The sequence below is a fragment of the Zingiber officinale genome, chromosome 5B, assembly GCF_018446385.1.
Source record: "Zingiber officinale cultivar Zhangliang chromosome 5B, Zo_v1.1, whole genome shotgun sequence".
Classification (NCBI taxonomy): domain Eukaryota; kingdom Viridiplantae; phylum Streptophyta; class Magnoliopsida; order Zingiberales; family Zingiberaceae; genus Zingiber; species Zingiber officinale.
Window position 1 is genome coordinate 130,202,974 of NC_055995.1, and position 22,298 is coordinate 130,225,271.

The following is a 22,298-nucleotide window of genomic DNA, read 5'->3' on the forward strand; positions in this document are numbered from 1 at the left end:
ATGAATTTTAGTTTGGGCAATCCTCTAACTAGACCATTATGACTCATTTTTTAAATGAGTCTAGTGTGAGTGTGACCCAGTCTTCTGTGCCACAAGTCAGTTTCCTCTTCCTGTGTTATAAAACACTTTATTGAGGATGTGGGTAGATTAATTGAGTACATATTGTTTTTCCTAAGTCCCTTAAGTGTGATTTCAGGATTTTCAATATTTTTGACTAAACACCTAGCTTTGTCAAAAGTGACTAAGTATCCGCTATCACACAATTGGCTTATACTTAGTAAGTTGAAATTGAAATTTTCAACTAACAAAACTTTTCTAATAATAAAATCGGAGCTGAGTTCGATATTACCTCTTCCGATTACCTTAAGTTGACCATTGTTGCCGAATGCAACTGATCCTAAATTTTTTAGTTTGAGCTTTGAAAACTTCAATCTATCTCCAGTCATATGTCTGGAGCATCCACTATCCAACATCCATTGATCCAACTCCTACACATAAAGTGAATGAATTGGTTTAGTTTAAGGAGTTGGTTTAACTTTGTGTTAGATTCAGGTTTAGCTTTGGGTTTAACAAGTAAGCATTCTTTGGATAAACTTCTGGGCTATGGTGAGTCACAAGGAACTCATTAAAGTAACCATGCCTTCGAGGTTTTCCAAATAGTCCTACCCATTGAGCTTAATACTAAACCTTGGTCTAACTAGTTAGGATCCATTTAAGGGTAGCTTCGGTCAGTTCCACTTGGCCAAATGCACCAGGTCGAAGTCATATCTTCCTAGACATGCGATGCCCAAGCTTCCCTAACGTACTATCATCCAAAAACTTCACCAGTACCGTGGGTCAAGTTAAACCTAGCCCATTTTATCTAACCTTAATTACCCTGCCGAGTAGTCTGCTCTTGGTTACCCTTATCGGGTGGATTAAGTTCGGAGGTGCCAGATAATCTGGAGCCTTCCTTTGGATTTTAATTTGATTAAATTCGAATTTAACTTGATTTTAATTTGATTTAATTTAATTTGCATTTTAATTAATTTAATTTCGATATTTTGAATTTCTGAATTTAATTTCGAATTTTGAATTTAATTTTTGAATTAATTATTTAATTTCGAATTTTGAATTTAATTTTTGAATTAATTATTTAATTTCGAATTTTGAATTTAATTTTTGAATTAATTATTTAATTTCGAATTTTGAATTTCATTTTTTGAATTTATTATGTAATTTTGAATTTCTGAATTTATTATTTAATTTTGAATTTTTGAATTTATTATTTAACTTCGAATTTTGAATTTTTGAATTTTTATTATTTAACTTCGAATTTTGAGTTTATAGGTTAATTTTGAATAATTTTTTTTAATTTAAATTTTTAATATCGTTTTTCTTTTTTCTCCCCCTGGATCATGGCCTCGATATGGTCTATCGAGGTAGTATATTTGATCCTTCGGGACCCAGTATTGACCAAGTCCAACTTGATTGATCAATTTGGACTTGGGGACCCATGCTTGGACTGAGTTACTACTTTGTTTGTATATTAAGGATAAGTAAGATTTATATTTACTTTTATATCCCAGCCCAGTTCTATTGTAAATGGCCCTTTGTGTCCCAAGAATTAAGTCCAAGTTCTTGGAGCACAAAGAAAACCGTTCTAAGGTAGTTTTTAAATCTTTAACCTGATTTTTTAGACTTGAATTTTCTTCCTCAAGTTTTTGAACTTGAGTTGGAAATTCAGTCTGACTCTGGTCAGGTAAGGGTTTAGTGTCAGCCACTTCTTTAAGGACAGTTATTTCCTTTAGAAGTGACTTAACTTTCAGGTTTGACTTAGCTAATTTGCGCAATAAATAACTAACTAAAATATTTAACCGGGAGATACTTACAGCGGGGTCTGGTCCTTCGGAAACGGATACGGATCCGTGGCTTTGCTCGGACTCGCTCTCGCTTCCGGATTCGACGATTTGGTCCTGGGCCATTAATGCGAGTAGACTCGTCTGTTCGAGCTCGTCGTCGTCGTCCTCCGATGAAGATTCGTCCCATGTTGCCTTAAGGACCTTTTTCTTTCTTTGCTTTTTGACCTCCTTCAGGTTAGGGCAGTTGGATTTGATGTGCCCTTTTTGGTTGCACCTGTAGCATGTAACTTCAAACTTCATCTTTGAGTTCTGTGAACCTTCCTTCGTTTTCACTGCCTTCTTTAGATCTCTTTTGTTGAAGTCCTTCGTCTTGTAGAGCTTCTTTACGAGGTTTATCAACTCGGTTGTAATTTCAATGTCTTCATCGTCTGAGTCTGGTTCATCTTCCGACTCCGGTTCCGTTCTTCGTCGTGATCTCGGTTCCCGTGTTCGACTTGTACCTGCAACCAACGCAATACCTTTCTCGGTTGGCTGTGCATTAGTCTGCTCATGAAGTTCAAATTCACAAAATAGTTCGTCTAATTTTAATGAAGACAAGTCCTTGGAAACTTTGTAGGCATCTACCATTGATGCCCACAATGTATTCCTTGGAAATGAGTTTAAAGCATACCTTATGACGTCCCGATTCTCTATCTTCTGCCCGATTCCGTGAAGAGAATTGAGGATGTCTTGGATTCTCGCATGTAGGGAATTCGCCGTCTCGCCTTCCTGCATCTTTAGATTATATAATTTATTAAGTAAAAGATCTCTTTTACTTACCTTGGCGTCGTTAGTGCCTTCGTGGAGTTCGACTAGCTTTTCCCAGAGCTCCTTTGCGGAAGAGAACGGGCCGACCCTGTTGAGTTCTTCTTTGGAAAGGCCGCACTGGAGGGTGCAGGTAGCTTTGGCGTCGGCTTCCACCTTTTTTATTAGAGGGGCGTCCCACTTCTCGCAGGGAGTTGGTTTGTCGTCGTCATCGGAAGGTAGCTGAAGTCCCGTCTTAATGATCATCCATGTTTCGAACTGGATCTTCAGATACGTCTCCATTCTTCCCTTCCAGTAACCGAAATCATCTCCGGAGAATAGTGGGGGACGAACAGTACTGAACCCCTCTTGTTGAGCCATTTGTAATATGCAACAAGAACAACAAAAATATATGTTCCAAGACTAAGTCTTGGATTAGTAGTGCGGGAATAAAGAATAGTAATAATAACGAGCTCGAGTGGTGTTGTACCAACTTCGAGCAAAAGCCGATTCGATAAAAGAATTAGAATAAAGCTATAAGGCTAGATTCTAATTGACTCCGAAAAATATAAAATACCACGAAAAATTTGTTTTGAAAGGTGGTTGCACCAATTCAAAACGACCCCGCTCTGATACCAATTGTTGGATCGAGACCACGCTAGAGGAGGGGGTGAATAACGTTCGTGGCTATTTCTTTCGATTCGTAAAACAAATTAGTAAAAGCGCAGCGGAATGAAGAAATAACAAACACAAAGAGACAAGGAGATTTACTTCATTCGGAGCCTAAGGCGACTCCTACTTGAAGGCCCGCGATCCTTGATCGCTTTCCGTGGGTAACAACTATAAGCACGATAAAAATATTACAGACTAATTACAATTCAAGGCAGTAAACAGATTATACCGACAACAAAAACTAAATCTGAAGCTCCGGGTTGTCGGGGTGTCGTTGCAGCACTTTCTGGATCGAGTCGTTAGCAGCTTGTCGCAGAGAGATTGCTTAGAAGATTGTTATTCTGAAGATGCACCTCGACCCTTCTTTTATATGAAGTTCCGGGCGCCTGGATCCCTTCCGGGCGCCTGGAGTGTGACGTGGCCAACCAACCAGGATGCTCCACGTGGCGAAGTCGCGGCAGGGATAAAGTTTGGTCCCGGGCGCCTGGACCTGTTCCGGGCGCCCGGATCCATCCCGGGCGCCCGGACAGCCTTTTTCCAGCAGGTTCCTCACCTGCAAACAAAGGTTAGTCCGAGCAAAATCCCCTGTAAGACAGTGTTAGAATAAGATAAAACATTGTAAAGAAGAATTGACAGTCTTCGGACTGTCCGAGTCTGACTTCGGATTTCCAACCGGAAATCCTAGGTCGACTCGACGCCTACTGTTCCCTCTACGGGGAACGCGTCATCACCTACTCCACTCAGGAGATTTACCTGTTGCCAGTCGATCTTCCAGATTGACTGGACTTTTGCTTAGCACTCGACGCTTCCGGACTTCCTGCTGGACATCCGCTTCCCGGCTAGTCCAGTCTTTCACCTGGTTCACGACACCAGGACTTTCCACCTAGGGTTACCACCCCCTAGGATTTTTTCCTGAAGCCATCGACCTGCCAAGACTTTCCGCATAGGGTTACCACCCCCTATGACCTAGGGTTACCACCCCCTAGGGTTTTCCACCTACCTAATCGCAGCTAGGACTTTCCTGAAATACTCATTCAAACATGTTAGATCACACACTAACTTAACTTTGAATCATTTGCCATTATCAAAACTAAGGTTTGATCGTCGGATGCTTCTGCACCAACAGATGAAACCATCTCTGAAATAGATTCGAGAGATGCGACTTTTCTTAAAATAAAGTTTTCAACCAGAGATGATATTGATAAAATAGTTCCTCTATTTAAGTATGTCTAATTGCAATATAAAACATACACATATTCTGAAATGTTAAAATTTATAGTATTTAAAAAAAATACGAGATTTAATTACAAAGAGACAGGTAGTTTGATACTCTGGTATTTTTTTTAAACTTTTTTTAATTGACATAGGATTAAGTAATTAAAAAATCTTGATTTATCATAATTTTTTCTTTTCTTTTCCTTGTCTCTTCTCTACTTGCATATACAAAGATAGGAAGGGCTAAGGAGAAGTTGGCATGCATTGGGAGAGCCACAACACCTCATGTGTATGGGTTAAGCATTCAATTAGAATCTAAGTGAATCAAATAAATTAAATTATTTTTAAATCAATTGAACTAATCAAATTTTTTTATTAAAATTAAACAAATCAATTCTATTGGAAATTGAATTAATCAAATTTAAAAATATTTAAAAAGTTTAATAAAAAATTATTTGGTCTAATATAAAAAATTAAATTTTTATTATTATTTAAGAAAAATTTTAATCTATTTAACTTAATTGATTTTTAAAACTTTAAAATTAAATCAATTTAATAACCTATGTTTAAACAAAAATAAATTTCCAAATTAATTTAATTTAATTGATTATTTCAATTTAATCTAAATTTTGTCAACATGCATAGAACAATTACCTTTTCGTCTCGAGCTAATAGTGCAATAGTTAGATATATTTTAATAAATAACTAAGGGATTTAAAATTTAAGACTCAGTTATAGTGCACTGCAAGAGATTTTCTCTTTAAATGAAAAGCGGGTTTAAGAATGTTGATCATTTAGATGAGTCTCTATGAGCGCTTCCCGATTTATCTTGATGGTGGGTGGGAAACTTCCGTAGGGTCGACCAGTTATCTCTAGAATTAATTAGTTCTATAAATACCCCGTGGTGGTTTTGATGTGATCAACCTAGTTAAGTTAAGTCTTGTTTTTTTTTGATGTCTTGTGTCTAAGTGTGCAAGAACTTAGGAGCACAGAAAGTCGAGCAAAATACCACAGTTAGCGAGAAGGATGGCACGGAAGAAAATCAATGGGTTAGATGCGTCCGATGGACGAGGCGTTGTGAAAGAGTACGCTGGCAGACGAGAAGGAAGCGCGCGATAGTTTTAAGGGATGAGAAGGCAGAGCAGAAGGTTGCTCGAAAAGGTCAGAAAATGAGTTCGGATGAGCCCTATTCCGGATGACCAAAATTATCGTAAGCAAGCGGAGCCAGAACAGAAGCTCAGATGAAAAGTCAACTTACTGTTGACTTTGGTCCGATTGCCTGGAGCTATTCCAGGCGCCTGGAGTCTAAGCGCCTGGAGCTTGTCCGTGCGCCCGAACCACTTCAGGTGCGGCGGGAACCCTCGAAGGCACCCTCGGCTGCGAATGAAGTTTAACAGGGTCCAGACGCTTGGAGCTGGTCCATGCACCCGGACCACAAAACTTATCTCTTGCCATGTTGTCGCGATCCATTGCATTGTGAATAAAATTTTATCCATCCCCAGCAGCCTGGAACCCTTCCAAGCGCCCGGATTAACACTATAAATACAACCCTGATTTCAGTAGTTATAAAACAATACTTGTAAATAATTTCTTTTTGTAGTCTACTACTGTGTGAGCTGTCAACTTTGTAAGAGACTACTCTGTCCAAAGGAGATCTTCATAGTGAGATTCATTTGCTTTGAATTAACAATCCCCTGATTGCAAACCAAATAAATCTTTTCTTACCTCTTTCTTTTAATTATTTAGCTTCCTAATTCCTTTTTATAAGTGCTTGTGTTAATCAAACTGTAAGTTTCGAGAAATATTTACGTTCTTATTTTCAGGCAATTCATCCCCCTCGACCGCTAAGGGACCAACAAGTTCAAAGAGCTAGATACCCTAGATACCTTTAAAAAAGGCAATGACCTTATCACCCCTAGGCAATAGTGAGTAGGACGTCTTCTTAATTTTTCAAGCATCTAAGGATCAAATCCCAACTTCGACAAATTAACAAATGAATTTTCCTTAATAGACTGTTGACGTAAGAATACTTGGCTTTTTGACTGTCCATGCTTTTTGATTTACCTTGATAGTCAGTGGAAAACTTCCATCGGATCAATCTGAAATTAGTTAAATTGGACACCTAGTGACAACTATATAAAAAAAAACAATGACCTTCATTACCATCCTTGTTGATATTTTTTTTATTATTTGGTAATCTAATTATCTAGTTTTTCCAACTGATTAATTTTGAAAGCAATGTATCTAGCTCCATAAAAATTTTCCATCGATCATCAGGATAAATCTAGAAGTGCATCATAGGTTCCCATTTCACTTTCTAATTTACACTAATGTTCGATAAAAAATTTCAATGGAATCCGATTGTCATCTCTAATTAGTGGGATCACAAAACTTATAGACCTTAATTATAAGTAGGAAATATGACAATTAATTAATTATTATTTTTTTAAAAAGATCTTTTTTCTTCGAAGGCTCACAAAATTCTATGTATCTTGCTCTTTCTGATTTGATACACATTAGTATTATGTCTTATCCTTATTCCTTAATGTCAACTTTAATTTGTACACCTCAAGTTAAAAAAAAACTCAAAACAAATTAAATTGCCCCAATCAACATTCCATATAGAGAGCACTCAATAATTTGCTGAAGTCAAAAGTGCAGTCAGATACACAAAACTTCGATCAACGTGGAGTTTCGATGCCAAATTGAACTACATTGCCTTACAAGAAATTGTTTTCACAACTCAAACCTGTGATCACAAAATCACGTGATAACAATTGTAGTGTTACATCAAAGCTCTCATTCTCAACAGTTTGCAGATGTTAGAATACAAAATTATTGCATTATATTATGGAAGCAAAAAAATTTTCCCCTGTTTATAGATCTTCCACACGCAATTTACACCTAAAGAATTCGTGACCAACCCAAAGTGAAGCCTCGAACAGAAGAGAGAGGAGGTTTTGTGATGTTCTTCTACAATACAGAATCCTTGGCCTACGTGAGTAAAACTTAGATATCTTTAAGCAAATGACTGAAATCCTGTCAAGTCCTAATAATTCGGCTGGTTTGTCTTTTCCTCCAAAATTTTTGATCTCTAATGGACCTCTCAATATGTAAAGCAAGAGTACATTGTAGTTTCTTTAGTTCAATAAAGAGCGTATCTCGGTCTCAACTTCGGTGAGAGGCAGGCCAGCATATAGACGAATCTGTCCCTTTCTCAACACAAGTAGCTTTAAAGCATCCAAATTTAGTACCTCTGTAAGTTCCTGCAAATGCCAATCATCTTGATTCAATATCATGCATTTCTGAGAAAATAATTCATAGTTCAGCTACATTTATTAGCATTAAAAAAATTGCTTTGTGCATTGTCAACTTTTAAGATACGGCTACAAAGATGGGTAAATCTTATACAACCACTAAGAATAAATTTTTGTTGCATCAGTGAATTAGTTGAACTGTTAAGTTTGGGAAAAGAAATATTGTATATGAAATAATCATTAATCCTAACTCTAAAATTACTAATATGGTACCAAACATTGTTCCTAATAACCTATTAACTCTAATACTCTTAATCCTCCTGGTTGAGTTATAAGTATAAAAAATATTATCTACATACCAACTTGTTACATGGACTAGAACTAGAAAATGTAGACTACATCACGAGCCATTATGAAACAAAACATAATTATCATAGCAAAAATCCCTGTGGCCTCATATCATCATACAATCAAATCGACATAAATCGGATAAATGAAATGAATTTTTGATGAAGAGATACCTCAGGAACAAATCTCTCAAGTATCATTTTCCTTGAAGGGGAGCATTAGTAGCACACAATGGACTTAAGAGCAAAGGAAGTTAGTTAAAGATCATGAAGCGAAGAAGGATAAAACAGCATAACTCTACTAGAACTATAAATTGAAAACAATACCTTTTTGTCTATTTAGATCTTCACTGGATATGGATAATACAAATTGACTCTTTGCTAGAAGCAGCAAATAAGAACAAAATATTTTAGTTGTTTGGTCTATTAGAGACAAATAGGTGTGATAAAAGTAGAAGATAGATAAAGCAATATCTAAAAGCGCTTGAAATAGGATATGGAAGAAAAGCAGGAGCATGTTTTTGTGGACTTTTAAGAGGAGGGTTTGCATAAATGAATAGGCAAGTTTAGATGCAGTAGCAACATGGACAATATTGGAAGGAGAGAATTAAGAACTTAGAGAGAAGATATTCCATAGCCAAAGGTGGCATTGTAGAATTTAGGATGCATTTGGTACTCATAAATGGAATTAAAATGGAATGGTTTTGTTGCTTAATGATTCCATTTGAATGTATGGATAGACTAATTGAGGGGGAATTGATTCATTCCAAGAAATAATTCAATCCACTAAATTTATTTTAATGTCCACTTAATTTATTTTATACTTTAAGAAGGGGAAAGGTTTGTTCCACCTATATTAAATATAATATCAATTAAAGGTTATCATCCCAAAATTAAAATTGAGATAAATATAATGAATGACTAAGCACGTCAAGTGTACTGGGCATAGACAAGCAAGTCAAGCTGGGTTGCTCGTGTTGACTGAATCGACCAAACTAGTTGGACTCATTAGGTTGAACGATACAATGAATTGATCGGGTTGGGTTGGCTGCGTTGGACTCATTAGGTGGAAGAGATGGATGATCACTAGCTGGACCTGGCTTCTCTCAATTGGACAACTACTCCTGGATGTAAGGAGGGGAGCAGATGCTGCCTCCAGTGTGCGACACTAACTCTTTCACAGGGAAGGAAATCACAAATGAAGGTCGTGTAGATGTTGCAAGTGGCTGCAGCATTACGTTATAAATGGCAGCCTCACCCTTTGGGAATACTTCATTTTGAAAAGTCTTAGCCTAAGAAAGAGTTTGATTCCTTGTTAGTTTAGGCAAACTCAAAGAATCATTCTATTGCATTTGTTATGCGATAACCATGATATCGGCACATAGAACTAATGATAACATTCTATATCTAAAAGTACTAGTATGGGACTAAACTCATAGTATTTAAGCAATTGACTCTACTATTATCATGCACAGATAGCAAAACATGAGGGCAGATAATTCACTGAAAGCAATTTCTTATATTTGTTTCATTTTAATGTACTAGTTCAAAGAGGAATCCTTACTTGGATTGTCAGTGGAACCACATCAGCACTAACATCTCCCAGATCTTCAAAAAAGGACTCCAATAAGAAGCAGAAATTCATAGCATCACCACGATCTTGGAACACAATGGTATAAGAAGCACTTTCCTCACCTAATGAGGGATTTGCCTCCAAAGAATAAAGCCCTTCAGGGCCCCTACCATTAGATCCTCTCCGAAGAAGAATACCCTAAATCAAGAGTAATCATTCTATTAATACATATACAAGTTTATCAGTTTGAAATTAAGACATAAATCAGTGCCAAATTGGCTGCAAGGAAACAAATTGAAGCCAGTACACAACTAAAAGGAACTGAAAATATTTGCTCATAGAGAAAGATTAAACTGCTGCAGAAATTATATTCTGGGAATTGCTTACTAGAACATATGGCAGTTTTAGCCACCAAGGATTGTTTAAAAAATTCAACTGGTTTTGTTTGTCTTTATTGACAAATGATCTGTCATCAATCCTTTCAGCATGTAAATTGCGCCTTGGTTTATCAACTTTCGCAGTCTCCAAGGAACTTATTCTAGTAATTTCTTTGGAACTTTTCTTATTCTTTCGGAAGGTCTCAGCAATGTCATTGGTGGAATTGGTTCCTGCAAAGGAAGATATGCCCTCAATATCATCCACATGGTTATTATTCATCCAAGTATGATTATATGATTGTGAGACTACCTTTACTAACTTGTCTAACTGCCTCTTGACCTGAGACAGCCACATCATCCATGATATCATGCATGCTTTGGGCCATCTCAGAAGCATGGGTGTTGGCTTGTTCATGATGCCATGCAGCTTCTTCAGCAATCTGGTGAACACCACCTAAGATGAATACACATGATAGTTTCATTTATTTGACAATTAGTTGCCAGAGACTCATGAAAAGAAAATTCTAGAGATCAACATTAGGCTTAGTAGTGAAAAAGTCTAAGAAAAGCTACATTGTGATAGACAACATCACAACAATGAAATTGATTACAAGGAAATCTAGCTTATTTGTCAGAGATACAATAAATTTTATCATTATACATATCAAACTTAGATGAAAGTGACAAAAAATTCCTTTAAAAGAAATATTTCAAGCTCTACAAAAGTTAATAAATATAACTGCAGAAGAAAAGATAAGAAACAACTATTTATAACATTATCTGAACAAGTCCACGTTTCTGAACCACAAATTTTTGCAAGGGACAATGTTACAGGAATAGACAAGGCAAAAACATCTTATATAACAATATATGAGCATATCACTCAGAGAATCCTGAAAAATTAAAGACCATGTAGCATATATGTCCATCACCAGTCTAGACAGAAGGTCAAGCTAGTGCGATTGAAGATTACTTGTCAACAGCAATGCTATCATAACTCACTGTGGAATATGATGCTGAAGAAAGCAACAAGGCACTCCATGGTCATTGACAATCTCCTTGGAAATTTAACAAGAATATCATCTCTGGATATTAGAAGTAAGCTTTGAGATTTTCAGCTTGTACATCAATGGAGTGTAATCTTGCTGAAAGACTGGCAGCAATTTTTATGCAGGGGTAACCAAATCTAAGTTCTGATATGGTGAAAAAATAAAACTCTTGCGATCATATCTTTCATGAGTAACTCCTAGATGCTCATGAAATAATTTTGAAACTATGCTAATATAAAATGATTTTGCTTCGCAATTATGAAGGCCTAACTAGATTGTTGTATACTTGTATCAGACCTTACACATTGATTGGCCTCCTTCAGTGAAGAAAAAGCATAAAAAGAACTGTTCTTCAATTTCTAAAGACAAGATGTTTTAGTGTATCTGGAAAAGAACATGAGATGGTTCATCATTGTGCATAACTGTAAAGAATCTCAGCCAGGGCCACTAATATAGATAAGCACAGTATTTAGTAGCTAGTATGGGTAAAATTTGTTGCATTGACCCTCCCTGGATCTCATACTAGCAAATAACCGCAATAACCTGTTTGATTCATGAATACAGGCTATGTTACAGAATGAAAGTACTGCAAAAAGTTAAGCACTGAAATCGTAAGAGCTCATTTTACTTAGGGAAACCAGACTACTAGAGTACTGTACTAGAATGAAAATCTCCAGCACAAGAAATGATCGATAATGAAGTCATTGGTTGAGAAAAATATATCAGAATAATAAATAAGAAAAAAAAATTAAGACCGAGATCACAGTTATATCACAGTTATAGGAAGAATGTTAATCTTCAGTCGTATGAATCAAGGAAAAGTAATACCGTTGCTTCCTTTGCCAGGCTCTTGCTTTTTTCCCGATCCACCAAATCCTTTCGGAATATTTTCAGATTTCCTTATGGATTTCAAAAAACCACCCTTTCTCTTGTAGTTCAATTTTTTTATATCCGTGTTCTGCTTGGATTTGAGCTTCTTTCCATCCATTTCCTCATCCACATTCTTGGAGGGCAGCGGCAGAGACACAGAAAATCCATTCTCGTCCAAGATGACCTTCGGAGATCTCTTTCTCAAACTACTAATCTTTTTGCTTAACTCGCCCTGGACTCCACTGTCTTCGGAAAGCTCCCTCCTTTCAGTCTCCCTCGCCTCCTTAGCCATCGCTCTAATCTCCAGGATCTTCTGAAACTCCGCTACTTGGCTCGCTGCACTCCCAACCCTGCCTTCCTCGACTTTCCGGTTGCCAGAGCCGTTCCCCTCCTCGCCTCCGACGCCGCCCAAAAACCAGACCGCAACCATAGTCTGTACCGCTACAAGCGCCGCGAAGCGTAGCGCTATACCGAAGGCTTCTCGAGGGAGCACCTGAAGGTCGGCAGCGGGGTCGATCCCCACCGTCGCCACCGGCGCATCCTCGACCACCTCTGCGGCGTCGACTTCCTGTACCACATGTTCGACAGCGTTAACCTCCTCTTCGAGAACCACAACCCAGGGCTCATGGGTCTGCAGCGGCGGTGGAGGAGGGGTTTGGAGTGGCTGGGGATTGGGAATTAGGGTCTTGAGGCGGAGATAATTGGGGCGTTTGGTCCGTGGCTTGGGCGAGGGGAGGGAAGATGCTCTGAAGAGCCCTTTGCCTTTGGAGGGCAGAGGAGTGGAGGCCAGAGAAGGATAAACCAGGGAGAGCGCGGGCGCCGCAGCAGATCGAGTCATGATATGCCGTAGCGCCCGTAGGTCTATTGGCGGTGCCAACAAAACGCAGGTTGGGTTTTAGTCCCACATCTCTTGTTTTTCGCAAGTTTCCCACATAGGTTATTATAAATTGATCCGAAGCTCGACTGCAAAAATCACGCAGCTGCGTGGTGAGCACAGAGCGAATTATTCTTTCGCCTTTTACTAAAGAATACCGTGTGATCGCCACTTTAAGCAGCATACGCCACTTTTTGGAGGGGCTTTGAAAAAAAGTCCCTAACAAATAAAAATATTAAACTTTTATATATATTTCTTCAGAAACTCGTTATTTGTAAGACGTGTTCGACCATAATAATTATTTTTGAGTCTTTTTGCATTTAACCATATGTTCTTTTTAATTTTTAAAAGGTTTGTTAATCTCAGACGACCATGGATAAATGATTACTTTAGTTTATTATTTTATTTTGAAAATATAGGTATTCAGTTCTTTTGAATCAATCCAACTGTACGGATTAATTTCGAAATTGATTAATTCGGTTGAGTTTTGATATTTGAATTTTTGTTATCTATGTCCCGCCTGTTATCAAACATTTTTTCAAACACTCAGATGTTATAAGTTTTCAAACTCCGTGTAATGTGTTCCATTAAAATCCTTGCACAGATGTCAAACTAATCTTCTCTGCATCATTGACCAAACACGGTGATTTATCCGATTTATTCTATTAGTGAAAGTCATGGACTGTATTTTAAATTATTTTTAGTGCCAATAAAAGATTCATTTTAGTTATAATTGTGTTATTTCTTATAAGTGTTCAAGTGATTTAATTGTTTCTAAATGTTAATTGGTGACCAAGTTTGAAGTGAAATAATCGCGTTTCTAAAGAGAATCGACTATAAATTGCTATCTTTTTTAAGGGACAGTTCAAGTTATTATTATTATAATTATTATTTTCTGACAATTCAGTGTCTCATGGAATGTTTATTATAATGTTCAAATTAAGGATCACAATATAAAATAAAAAGTTAATTTAACTATTATTTGTTGAATGAAATTTATTAATATCAATATAATTATTCAAACCGTTAAAAATGTGATATATATTGGTCCTTTTAAATTCTTGAGAAACCCGTTTTTGGAGATCAGGTACTCTAGGTTTTTTTTTTTTTTTTTGGTAATTTGCACGTTGAATTATGATCAGAATCGAGTTAAATTAACGGTAATTTTTTTAGTTTATCTTTTCACCTAAGTTATAGTTTAGGTCAAGATAACAATAGGTCGTTTTGTCGACACTATATAGTCTGTCAAACTATCGACGACCTCCGATCATCTGATTCGATCCAAACTATAATCTAAATGGAAAGCTAAAGTCAAGAGATTATAGTCAATTTAAATCAGATTACATCCAACATGTAAATTATGAAAAAGACTAAGAAAAAATTAAGAATTACTACCAGTAGATCTGTACTCGTTTTTTTAGTTTATTTGCTATCCTTTCCTAATAATTATCATCAATCATTCTTTGGTGCATTATTAAAATACTCTTTCAAGTTTACTAAATATATTTTTAAAATTATTTTCAACGAGTCATTCTTTTAGATGTCAACTTATAATTTCAGATAAATTAGTACTTTCTAATATATTTTTTAAAATTACAACAATGGTTATATATATATATATATAGGCTTATAATTTATTAATACTCATCCTAAAATCAAGGACCTCTCACATAACTTTAAATTTTTAGTCCCTGTAAAACTTTTAAAATCTTAGAATGTTTTAGAGAGTAGTAGGAGAGGAAAAGAGTTAAAAAAGAAGATTTTGAAAAATTCAAATTAAACTTTAGTTTGAAGGTGCAAGTAAAATATAAAAATGGAGAGGTAATTTAAAGTAATTTTTATGTGCTACGCCAAAGTAAAAAATCGTATTCATCTATCTACTATTAAAAAAAAATATTTTTCAATAATTACATCATATATATAAAATAATGGATAAAAACTAATTGAAATTTTATCAGATTTAAAAAGAATAAATATAACAATAAACAATGAATTCTTACCAATCATTTTTGAAATGTAAATAATTAAATATATCGTAATTAATAAATTAATTTTTTATTATTTTTATTTTTAAAATTAAAAATAAAAAAGGAGTGGCTTCCCATTTGGATACACGTTATTCACAATGAATCACAACGAGAAACTTTCATTGAGGATTAGGGATGACAATTTCATCCGAACTCAATAGAAGATTCGACATTCGATCCGAATGGAGGAGAGTATGGAGTGATTATCAATACCTAATATCTGACCCGAATATCCAATTAAATAATATATATGCATATATTAAAGAAAATTTTCTTTTTCTAAAATCAACTTACTATTTTTGTTGATATTAGTAGGAGACTATATAGATTTTTAATCTATTTTTTTAATTATATATATATATAGAGAGAGAGAGAGAGAGAGAAATCTTATGCTGCGGTGGCTTATGTGCGGTTTTGCTGCGGTACTTGCCACGTCAGCGGCCTGGACCGATCAGGCTCCAACCTGATCGGTCTGGGAGTCTCCTGATCGGTCTGTGGACCGATCAGGAAAACACAAAAATCAACCGGGGATCGGTCTGTGGACCGATCCACCTATAGCCTGATCGGTCCACAGACCGATCAGGCTTCGAAGCCAACTCTCACAGAGAGTTGGTTGATCGGTCTGGGGACCGATCAGCCTAGGGCCTGATCGGTCCACAGACCGATCAGGAGACTCCCAGACCGATCAGGTTGGAGCCTGATCGGTCCAGGCCGCTGACGTGGCAAGTACCGCAGCAAAACCACACATAAGCCACCGCAGCATAAGATTTCTCATATATATATATATATATACAGTTTTGTTAAAATGCGGACTTCTGCATGCGGACTCATGCGCGACCTACATATTTTGGTTTTTTTTAATATATTTTTGATTTTTTTTTTTTACCTTCCTCGTTCTCCTCTCTCTCGTCGTGTGCATGTGCCAGCCTCACCGCCCTCCTCGCCGCTGGCCGGCCGGGCACCACCCACCGGTCACCCCGCCTCCTCGCCTCCGGCCGCCCACCACCCGCCGACCACCCTTCGGCAGCCAGAATCCCAGCCGAAATTCGGCCGCGATTGCGGTCGCTAGCGTGGTGGCCAGATCGCGGCCGGATTTCTGCCGAATTCCGGTTGAAATCAGACCGAGAATCGGATGGAGTCTGGCAGCGACCAGATTCTGGCCGCGATGGCGCCGGATTCCGGCCGCGATCGCGCCATCGTCATCGCGACCGCACCTGCCTCCATCGCGATCGCGTCCGGATGCGCCCTCGTCAGGATTCCGACGAAGGCGCGTCCGGATTCCGGCGCGATCACCGCCGGAATCCGGATGCGACCGCGTCGGAATCCAGTCGCCTGCCTAACACTGTCGGAATCGCCTGTATCCCGGCTGGAATAGAGATGTGGCCGGAATCCATGCCGCGATCCCCGACGGGTTCACCCCATGGGCTATAGTATGGGTGGGTCCAGGCGGCCGGAGGCCGCTGGCGGTGGGCAGATGGCCGGCGGCAGGGCGGGTGGCGGGCGCGTGACGTGAGCTGCTTCTCGGCGAAACGCGCCAAGAACGAACGAAGCAGGAGGAGAAAAAAAATAAAGAAGAAAGAGAAAATTTTTTATAAAAAATTAATTAAAAAATGACATGGCAATAAGTCCGTAGCAATCCGTAAATAATGGTCCGTAGCATATCATTTCTCTATATATATATATGATATTAATTTTAATATGTCTTTGTTAAATGATAATATATAGTTCGATAGAAAGAAGAAAAATTACACGTATAGAATATATCCGATCCTTTAATGGGTAAGGGTATACCCATCGGATATCCTATATCCGATGGGTATAGATACGGAGGATATAGAATCTGATTCGAACCCGACCCAGTCATCCCTATTGAAGATGCTATATTTACTTTGATTGAGAGAGGAAAAAAATCAACGGAGGGAAGAAAAAATGAAAAAGCAGGAAAAGGAAGAAAAACGAATTTCTAGAAAAGGAAGAGGAACTGAAAGTGAAATTGCACAAGGAAAGGAAAGGAAAGGAAATTGACAAGGGTAAGGCGGCTGTATAGGGCCGCATAACGTGAGGCGATCCTGCACGTTCGCCCACTGCTCGCTAGGGTCGATGAGACACTCGCTCGCGCCACCTCTGAGGGTGGCCTTCCCTTCTGAGGTCGTCGCTCGCCGCAGCACTTTGTAGTGTCTGTCAGCTGCCCCCGCTTCATTGTCATCCTCGTCAAGGCTGATGCCCCTGTTGTCCACTATCGACATGCTCTCCTGCTACCTAGAGACCAATGACTCATCATCAAAGGAGGCAACGAGTGGTTAAAGAACATCGAGCATTGCGAGGTTTTTGATCGAGGCTTGCTCTACCTTGGGATGGGATCTCCGACTCCGGTGGCGAGGATGACAAACACGAGGCATCCCTCCACGGCTGACATTTGAGTGAGGTGCCCATGTGTGAGCATCTCCAATTTTTCTTGAATTAAGATCATGATGGTGAATCGTCCAACGTCTTTCATCTTTTCATTTCAGATGCAGATGAACTTCTCACAGATGACGTCAAATATGATCTTATCTAAAAACAGATAAAATGATAGACTTAGGATGTAACTAAAAATTTGATGCGGCAAAAGCTCCATGTACTGCTGCAACACAAAAGTGTTAGTGCCAAGTCAAGAAGGGGTCCCGACGTTGACCCTCCGACGCTTAAGTCAATTTCCGATGACGTGGAGAATAGCAAAAATACTGTAGCAAAGAGCATGTACACTAAAAAAAATAATGATTTAGGGACGAATATTTTTCGTCCCAAAATCACAACAAGTTTGGCGACAAAAATATAATTCGACCCAAATTAGCAACGAAATCTCCAACAAAATATTTTCATCGTAAATTCCCAACGAAAATTATTTTCGTCGCAAAATTCGTCCAAGATTCTGGGATGAATCCATGATTCATCCCAAAATCTAGGATGAATCCAGAATTCGTCCCAGACTGAAAAAATTTAAAAAATATTTAAAAAAATTATAAGGGATCCGTCCTCAATTCTGGGATGAATCTAGGAATGGTCCCAGAATCAAATTTTTTTAAAAAGAAATGGAAAAAATAATCGGAAGCCTTAAATATGAACCGAAAGACATTAAAATTTCATGAAACAAGTTTCTATGTATTTCTATCATTCTCCAAATCGTAAAAATGTCTTCATCCATAATTTTGACCTAATATTTTGAGTGTGGTGATTTTTTAACCCGAATTTGACGTAATTCGGGTTAAAATATTGCCACACTCAATAAATTAGGTCAAAATTATAAATAAGGATATTTTTACGATTAGGAGAACAATATAAACACATAGAAACTTGTTTCATAGAATTCTGATATCTCTAGATCCATATTTTAATCTTCCAATTTTATTTATCTTTTTTTAAAAACTTTTTATATTCTGGGACGAATCCTAGATTCATCCCAGATTTCGGGACGAATTCAAGATTCATCCCAGATTTTTGAGAGGAATCTTAGATTCGTCCTAGAATTTAATTTTGTTTTACAATAAAAGAAAAAATAATCTGAAACCTTAAATATGGACTTAGAGACATCGGAATTTCATGAAACAACTTTTAGTTATTCGTATCATTCTCTTGATCGTAAAAATGTCCTCATCCATAATTTTGACTTTCTATTTTGATTGTGGTGATTTTTAATCCGAATTTGATGTAATTCGGGTTAAAAAAATCACCACACTCAATAAATTAGGTCAAAATTATAAATGAGGACATTTTTACGATAAGTAGAATAAAAAAATACATAAAAACTGATTCTTCCTAGATTTGGGGACGAATCCATAGATTCATCCCAAAAATCAAAAAATTTAAAAAAGAAAATAACAATCGGAAGTCTCAAATATGGACCTAGAGAATCGGGATTTTAAGAAACAAGTTTCTATGTATTCGTATTGTTCTCCTTATCATAAAAATATCCTCACTTATAATTTTGACTTAATATATTGACTCTGGTGACCTAATTCGTGGTAAAAAATTATCACACTCAATATATTAGGTTAAAATTTTGGATTAGGATATTTTTATGATCAGGAGAAAAATACAAATGCATAGAAACTTATTTCATAAAATTCTGAGATCTCTAAATTCATATTTAGGGCTTCCGAATGATTTTTTTTTTAAATTTTTTAAAAATCTGAGACGAATCTTGGATTCGTCCTCGATTATGGGAAGAATCCTGTATTTGTCCCAAAATCTACGATGGATACAGGAATTCATCCCAAAATCTAGCATGAACCCAGGAATTCGTCCCAAAATCTGGGATGAATCTAGGACTCGTCCCAGAATTAAAAAAATATATAAGAAAATAAAAATGAATCAAAAGCTCTAAATATAAACCTAGAGATCTCAAAATTTCATGAAATAAATTTCTATGCGTTCGTATTTTTCTCCTAATCATATAATATCATAATCCAGAATTTTGACCTACTATATTGAGTGTGGTAATTTTTTTAACCTGAATTTAACCTAATGCATTTTAAAAAAACACTACACTCAACATATTAGGTTAAAATCATGGATGAGGGTATTTTAATGATCAAGAGAAAATTAGAAACACATAGAAACTTATTTCATGAAATTCCGATATCTTTATTTCCATATTTAAGAAAACATAGATAGTTTAATATTAATTAAGTATGTTAACGTTCAACACATGTTTGGATATGTGTTTAAAACTTAAAATATAGACTTACAAATATCATAATTTCATGAAATATTAGTTTATGAGTTTCTAATTTTCTCCTAATCATAAATATATCCTAATCCTTAATTTTAAACTAATATATTGAGTGTTGTGATTTTTTTAACCGGAATTAAGTCAAATTCGAGTTAAAAAATCACTACACTCAATATACTAGGTTAAAATTACGGATGAGGACATATTTACGATCGGTAAAAAATTAGGAACTCATAGAAACTTGTTTATATGAAATTCCACATCTCTAGGTCAATTTTTAGGGCCTTTGATTAATTTTTTTTATATTTTTATTTTTTAAATTTGGGATGAATCTTGGATTCATCCAAAAATCTGGGACGAATCCAAGATTTATCCGAGATTTAAAAAAAATATATAAAGAAAAAAAGAAAAATCATTCGGAAGCTCTAAATATGGATCTAGAGATCTCAGAATTTTATGAAACAAGTTTCTTTGCATTCATATTTTTCTCTTGATCATAAAAATATCCTAATCTAGAATTTTAACCTAATATATTGAGTGTGGTAATTTTTTTTAACACGAACATGACCTAATTCGTGATAAAAAATCACCACACTCAATATATTATGTTAAAATTATGGATGAAGATATTTTTAAGATCACGAGAAAATTAGAAATCCATAGAAAGTTGTTTTATGAAATTCTAACATCTTTAGGTCAATATTTAGGGCTTCCGATTGATTATTCTTTTTTTAAATTTTTTAAAATTTGGGATGAAAATTGGATTCGTCCCCGATTTACGGACGAATCCAGGATTCATCCCCAAATTTGGGATGAATACAGGAATTCATCCCAAAAACTGGGATGAATCAAGGAATTTGTCCTAAAATATGGGATGAATCCAGGATTCGTCCAAGATTTTAGGACGAATCCAGAAATAAAAAAAAAAGTAAATAAAAATAACTCTAAGACTCTAAATATAGACCTAGAGATCTCAGAATTTTATGAAACAAGTTTCTATACATTTGTATTTTTCTCCTGATCATAAAAATATCCTAATCCAGAATTTTAACCTAATATATTGAGTGAGGTGATTTTTTTAACACGAATGTGACATAATTCATGGTAAAAAATCACCACACTTAATATATTATGTTAAAATTATGGATGAAGATATTTTTAATATCACGTGAAAATTAGAAATCCATAGAAACTTGTTTCATGAAATTCCAACATCTCTAGGTCGATATTTTGGGTTTCCGATAAATTATTCTTTTTTTTTAAATCTGGACGAATATTGGATTCGTCCTAGATTTTGGAATGAATCCAAAATTCTTCCCAGATTTGGGGACGAATCTTGGATTCGTCCAAGATTTTGGGACAAATCCAAGATTTGTCCCAGATTCTGGGACAAATCCAAGATTCGTCCCCAAATCTGGGATAAATCTTGGATTCGTCGCCAAACTTAGGGACAAAAATGACGATGAAATATTTTTGTTTCTGAAAAAACCCTAAATTCCTTCCTCCCACATTCAGATCCACTTTTCTCAACCTGATCTCGTTCTCGGCGGTGGTAACCATCTCCAGCGGCGATGCAGGTAATCCCCCTCTTATCTTTTCTCAACCCTGTCCCCTCTGCCCTCTTCATATGGCAGCGGTTGGCCGTGCATGGCCTCGCGTGGCTTCGATGGTCGCGCTTGGCCTCGCATGGCTTCGATGGCCGTGCCTGGCCTCGCGTGGCCGATGGTCGCGCCTGCTGCCAACGACAGACCGGTCAGTGGCTACGGTTGCCCCCGGGGGCAAACCGATGGCCGCGGCTGCCCCCAGCGGTAGACCGGTGGCTGCGGTTGCCCTCGGGGGTAAACCGGTGGTCGCGGCTGGCCTCTGGCCGCGGTTGCCCCCAGCGATAAACTGGTGGGCGCGGCTGCCCCCGGTGGTCATGGCTGCCCTCAGGGGCAGACCGGTGGTCGTGGCTGCCCTTGGGGACAGATCGGTGGTCGTGGCTGCCCTCGGGGGCAGACCGGTGACCGCAACTGCCCCCGGTGGCTGCGACTGTAGATGTCGGTTTTAACTCTTATATAAATTAATTTTATTTTTGATTTATTATGTTAAGGTATTGACTAAATTTGTAATGTTATTTGTGCATGTCTCAATTTGCCATGAGCTTGGTGTAGTTGGAGACACTCGTATCATAAAGCACTCTTGTAGATCTTCCGCGTGGCATTCTAGCTAGTACTGGCATTATTCATTTCAAAATTTCATCTAGTAATATTTTATATATAAGTGTGTTCCTTTATTTTGACAAGGTGCTCGCTGTTAATTTGTCTTCATTGGTAAGATTTATATGTAGTAATTTTTAATAGTATTTAAATTTATAAATATAGGCAAAATGCAGAATGAAAGAAGTTGGATGTATAACAAGAATTTACCTGATCGTCGTCGGAGTTTAACTGATGAGTTTATCACTAGCTTGAGGTAATTTTTGAATTTAATTTTGCATCTTATATTTAGTGTGTTTAACTATTAATTCATGGATTGTGAACCTTTCAATTTTTTTTATTTTAATTAATATTTTTATTTTGTTTTTTGCAGGGTTGGTGAGCCAAAAATCTATGTCGGCGAAAAAGTAAGTATTTAGTAGCACACTCTTAGTTGAATATGTTGTATTTGTAATTTTATTTATTTATTTATTTTTATCATTTTCTTTTGATGAGTTAATAGAA

At 36.9% G+C, this 22,298-nt stretch overlaps 1 protein-coding gene and 1 non-coding gene across 3 annotated transcripts; one reads left to right on the forward strand and one right to left on the reverse strand.

Annotated features, from left to right (window-relative positions):
- Nucleotides 1-7,203: 7,203 nt before the first annotated feature.
- Nucleotides 7,204-12,911, reverse strand: LOC121986005. Of its 2 annotated transcripts, none has more exons than XM_042539760.1 (5): nucleotides 11,943-12,910; nucleotides 10,376-10,519; nucleotides 10,076-10,296; nucleotides 9,680-9,886; nucleotides 7,204-7,777 (listed from the first exon to the last, which is right to left on the reverse strand). In XM_042539760.1, exons 1-5 carry the CDS (start codon nucleotides 12,820-12,822, stop codon nucleotides 7,652-7,654), a joined length of 1,578 nt encoding a protein of 525 aa, XP_042395694.1. In that variant the 5' UTR covers nucleotides 12,823-12,910; the 3' UTR covers nucleotides 7,204-7,651. The 2 variants fall into 2 exon arrangements, with proteins under 2 accessions (XP_042395694.1, XP_042395695.1); XM_042539761.1 differs by lacking the exon at nucleotides 7,204-7,777 and adding an exon at nucleotides 7,793-8,496 and having other exon boundaries at nucleotides 11,943-12,911.
- Nucleotides 12,912-12,962: 51 nt separating this feature from the next.
- Nucleotides 12,963-13,078, forward strand: LOC121988025. Its single transcript, XR_006113786.1, has one exon. It is a non-coding gene; the product is annotated as a U5 spliceosomal RNA (small nuclear RNA).
- Nucleotides 13,079-22,298: the final 9,220 nt, after the last annotated feature.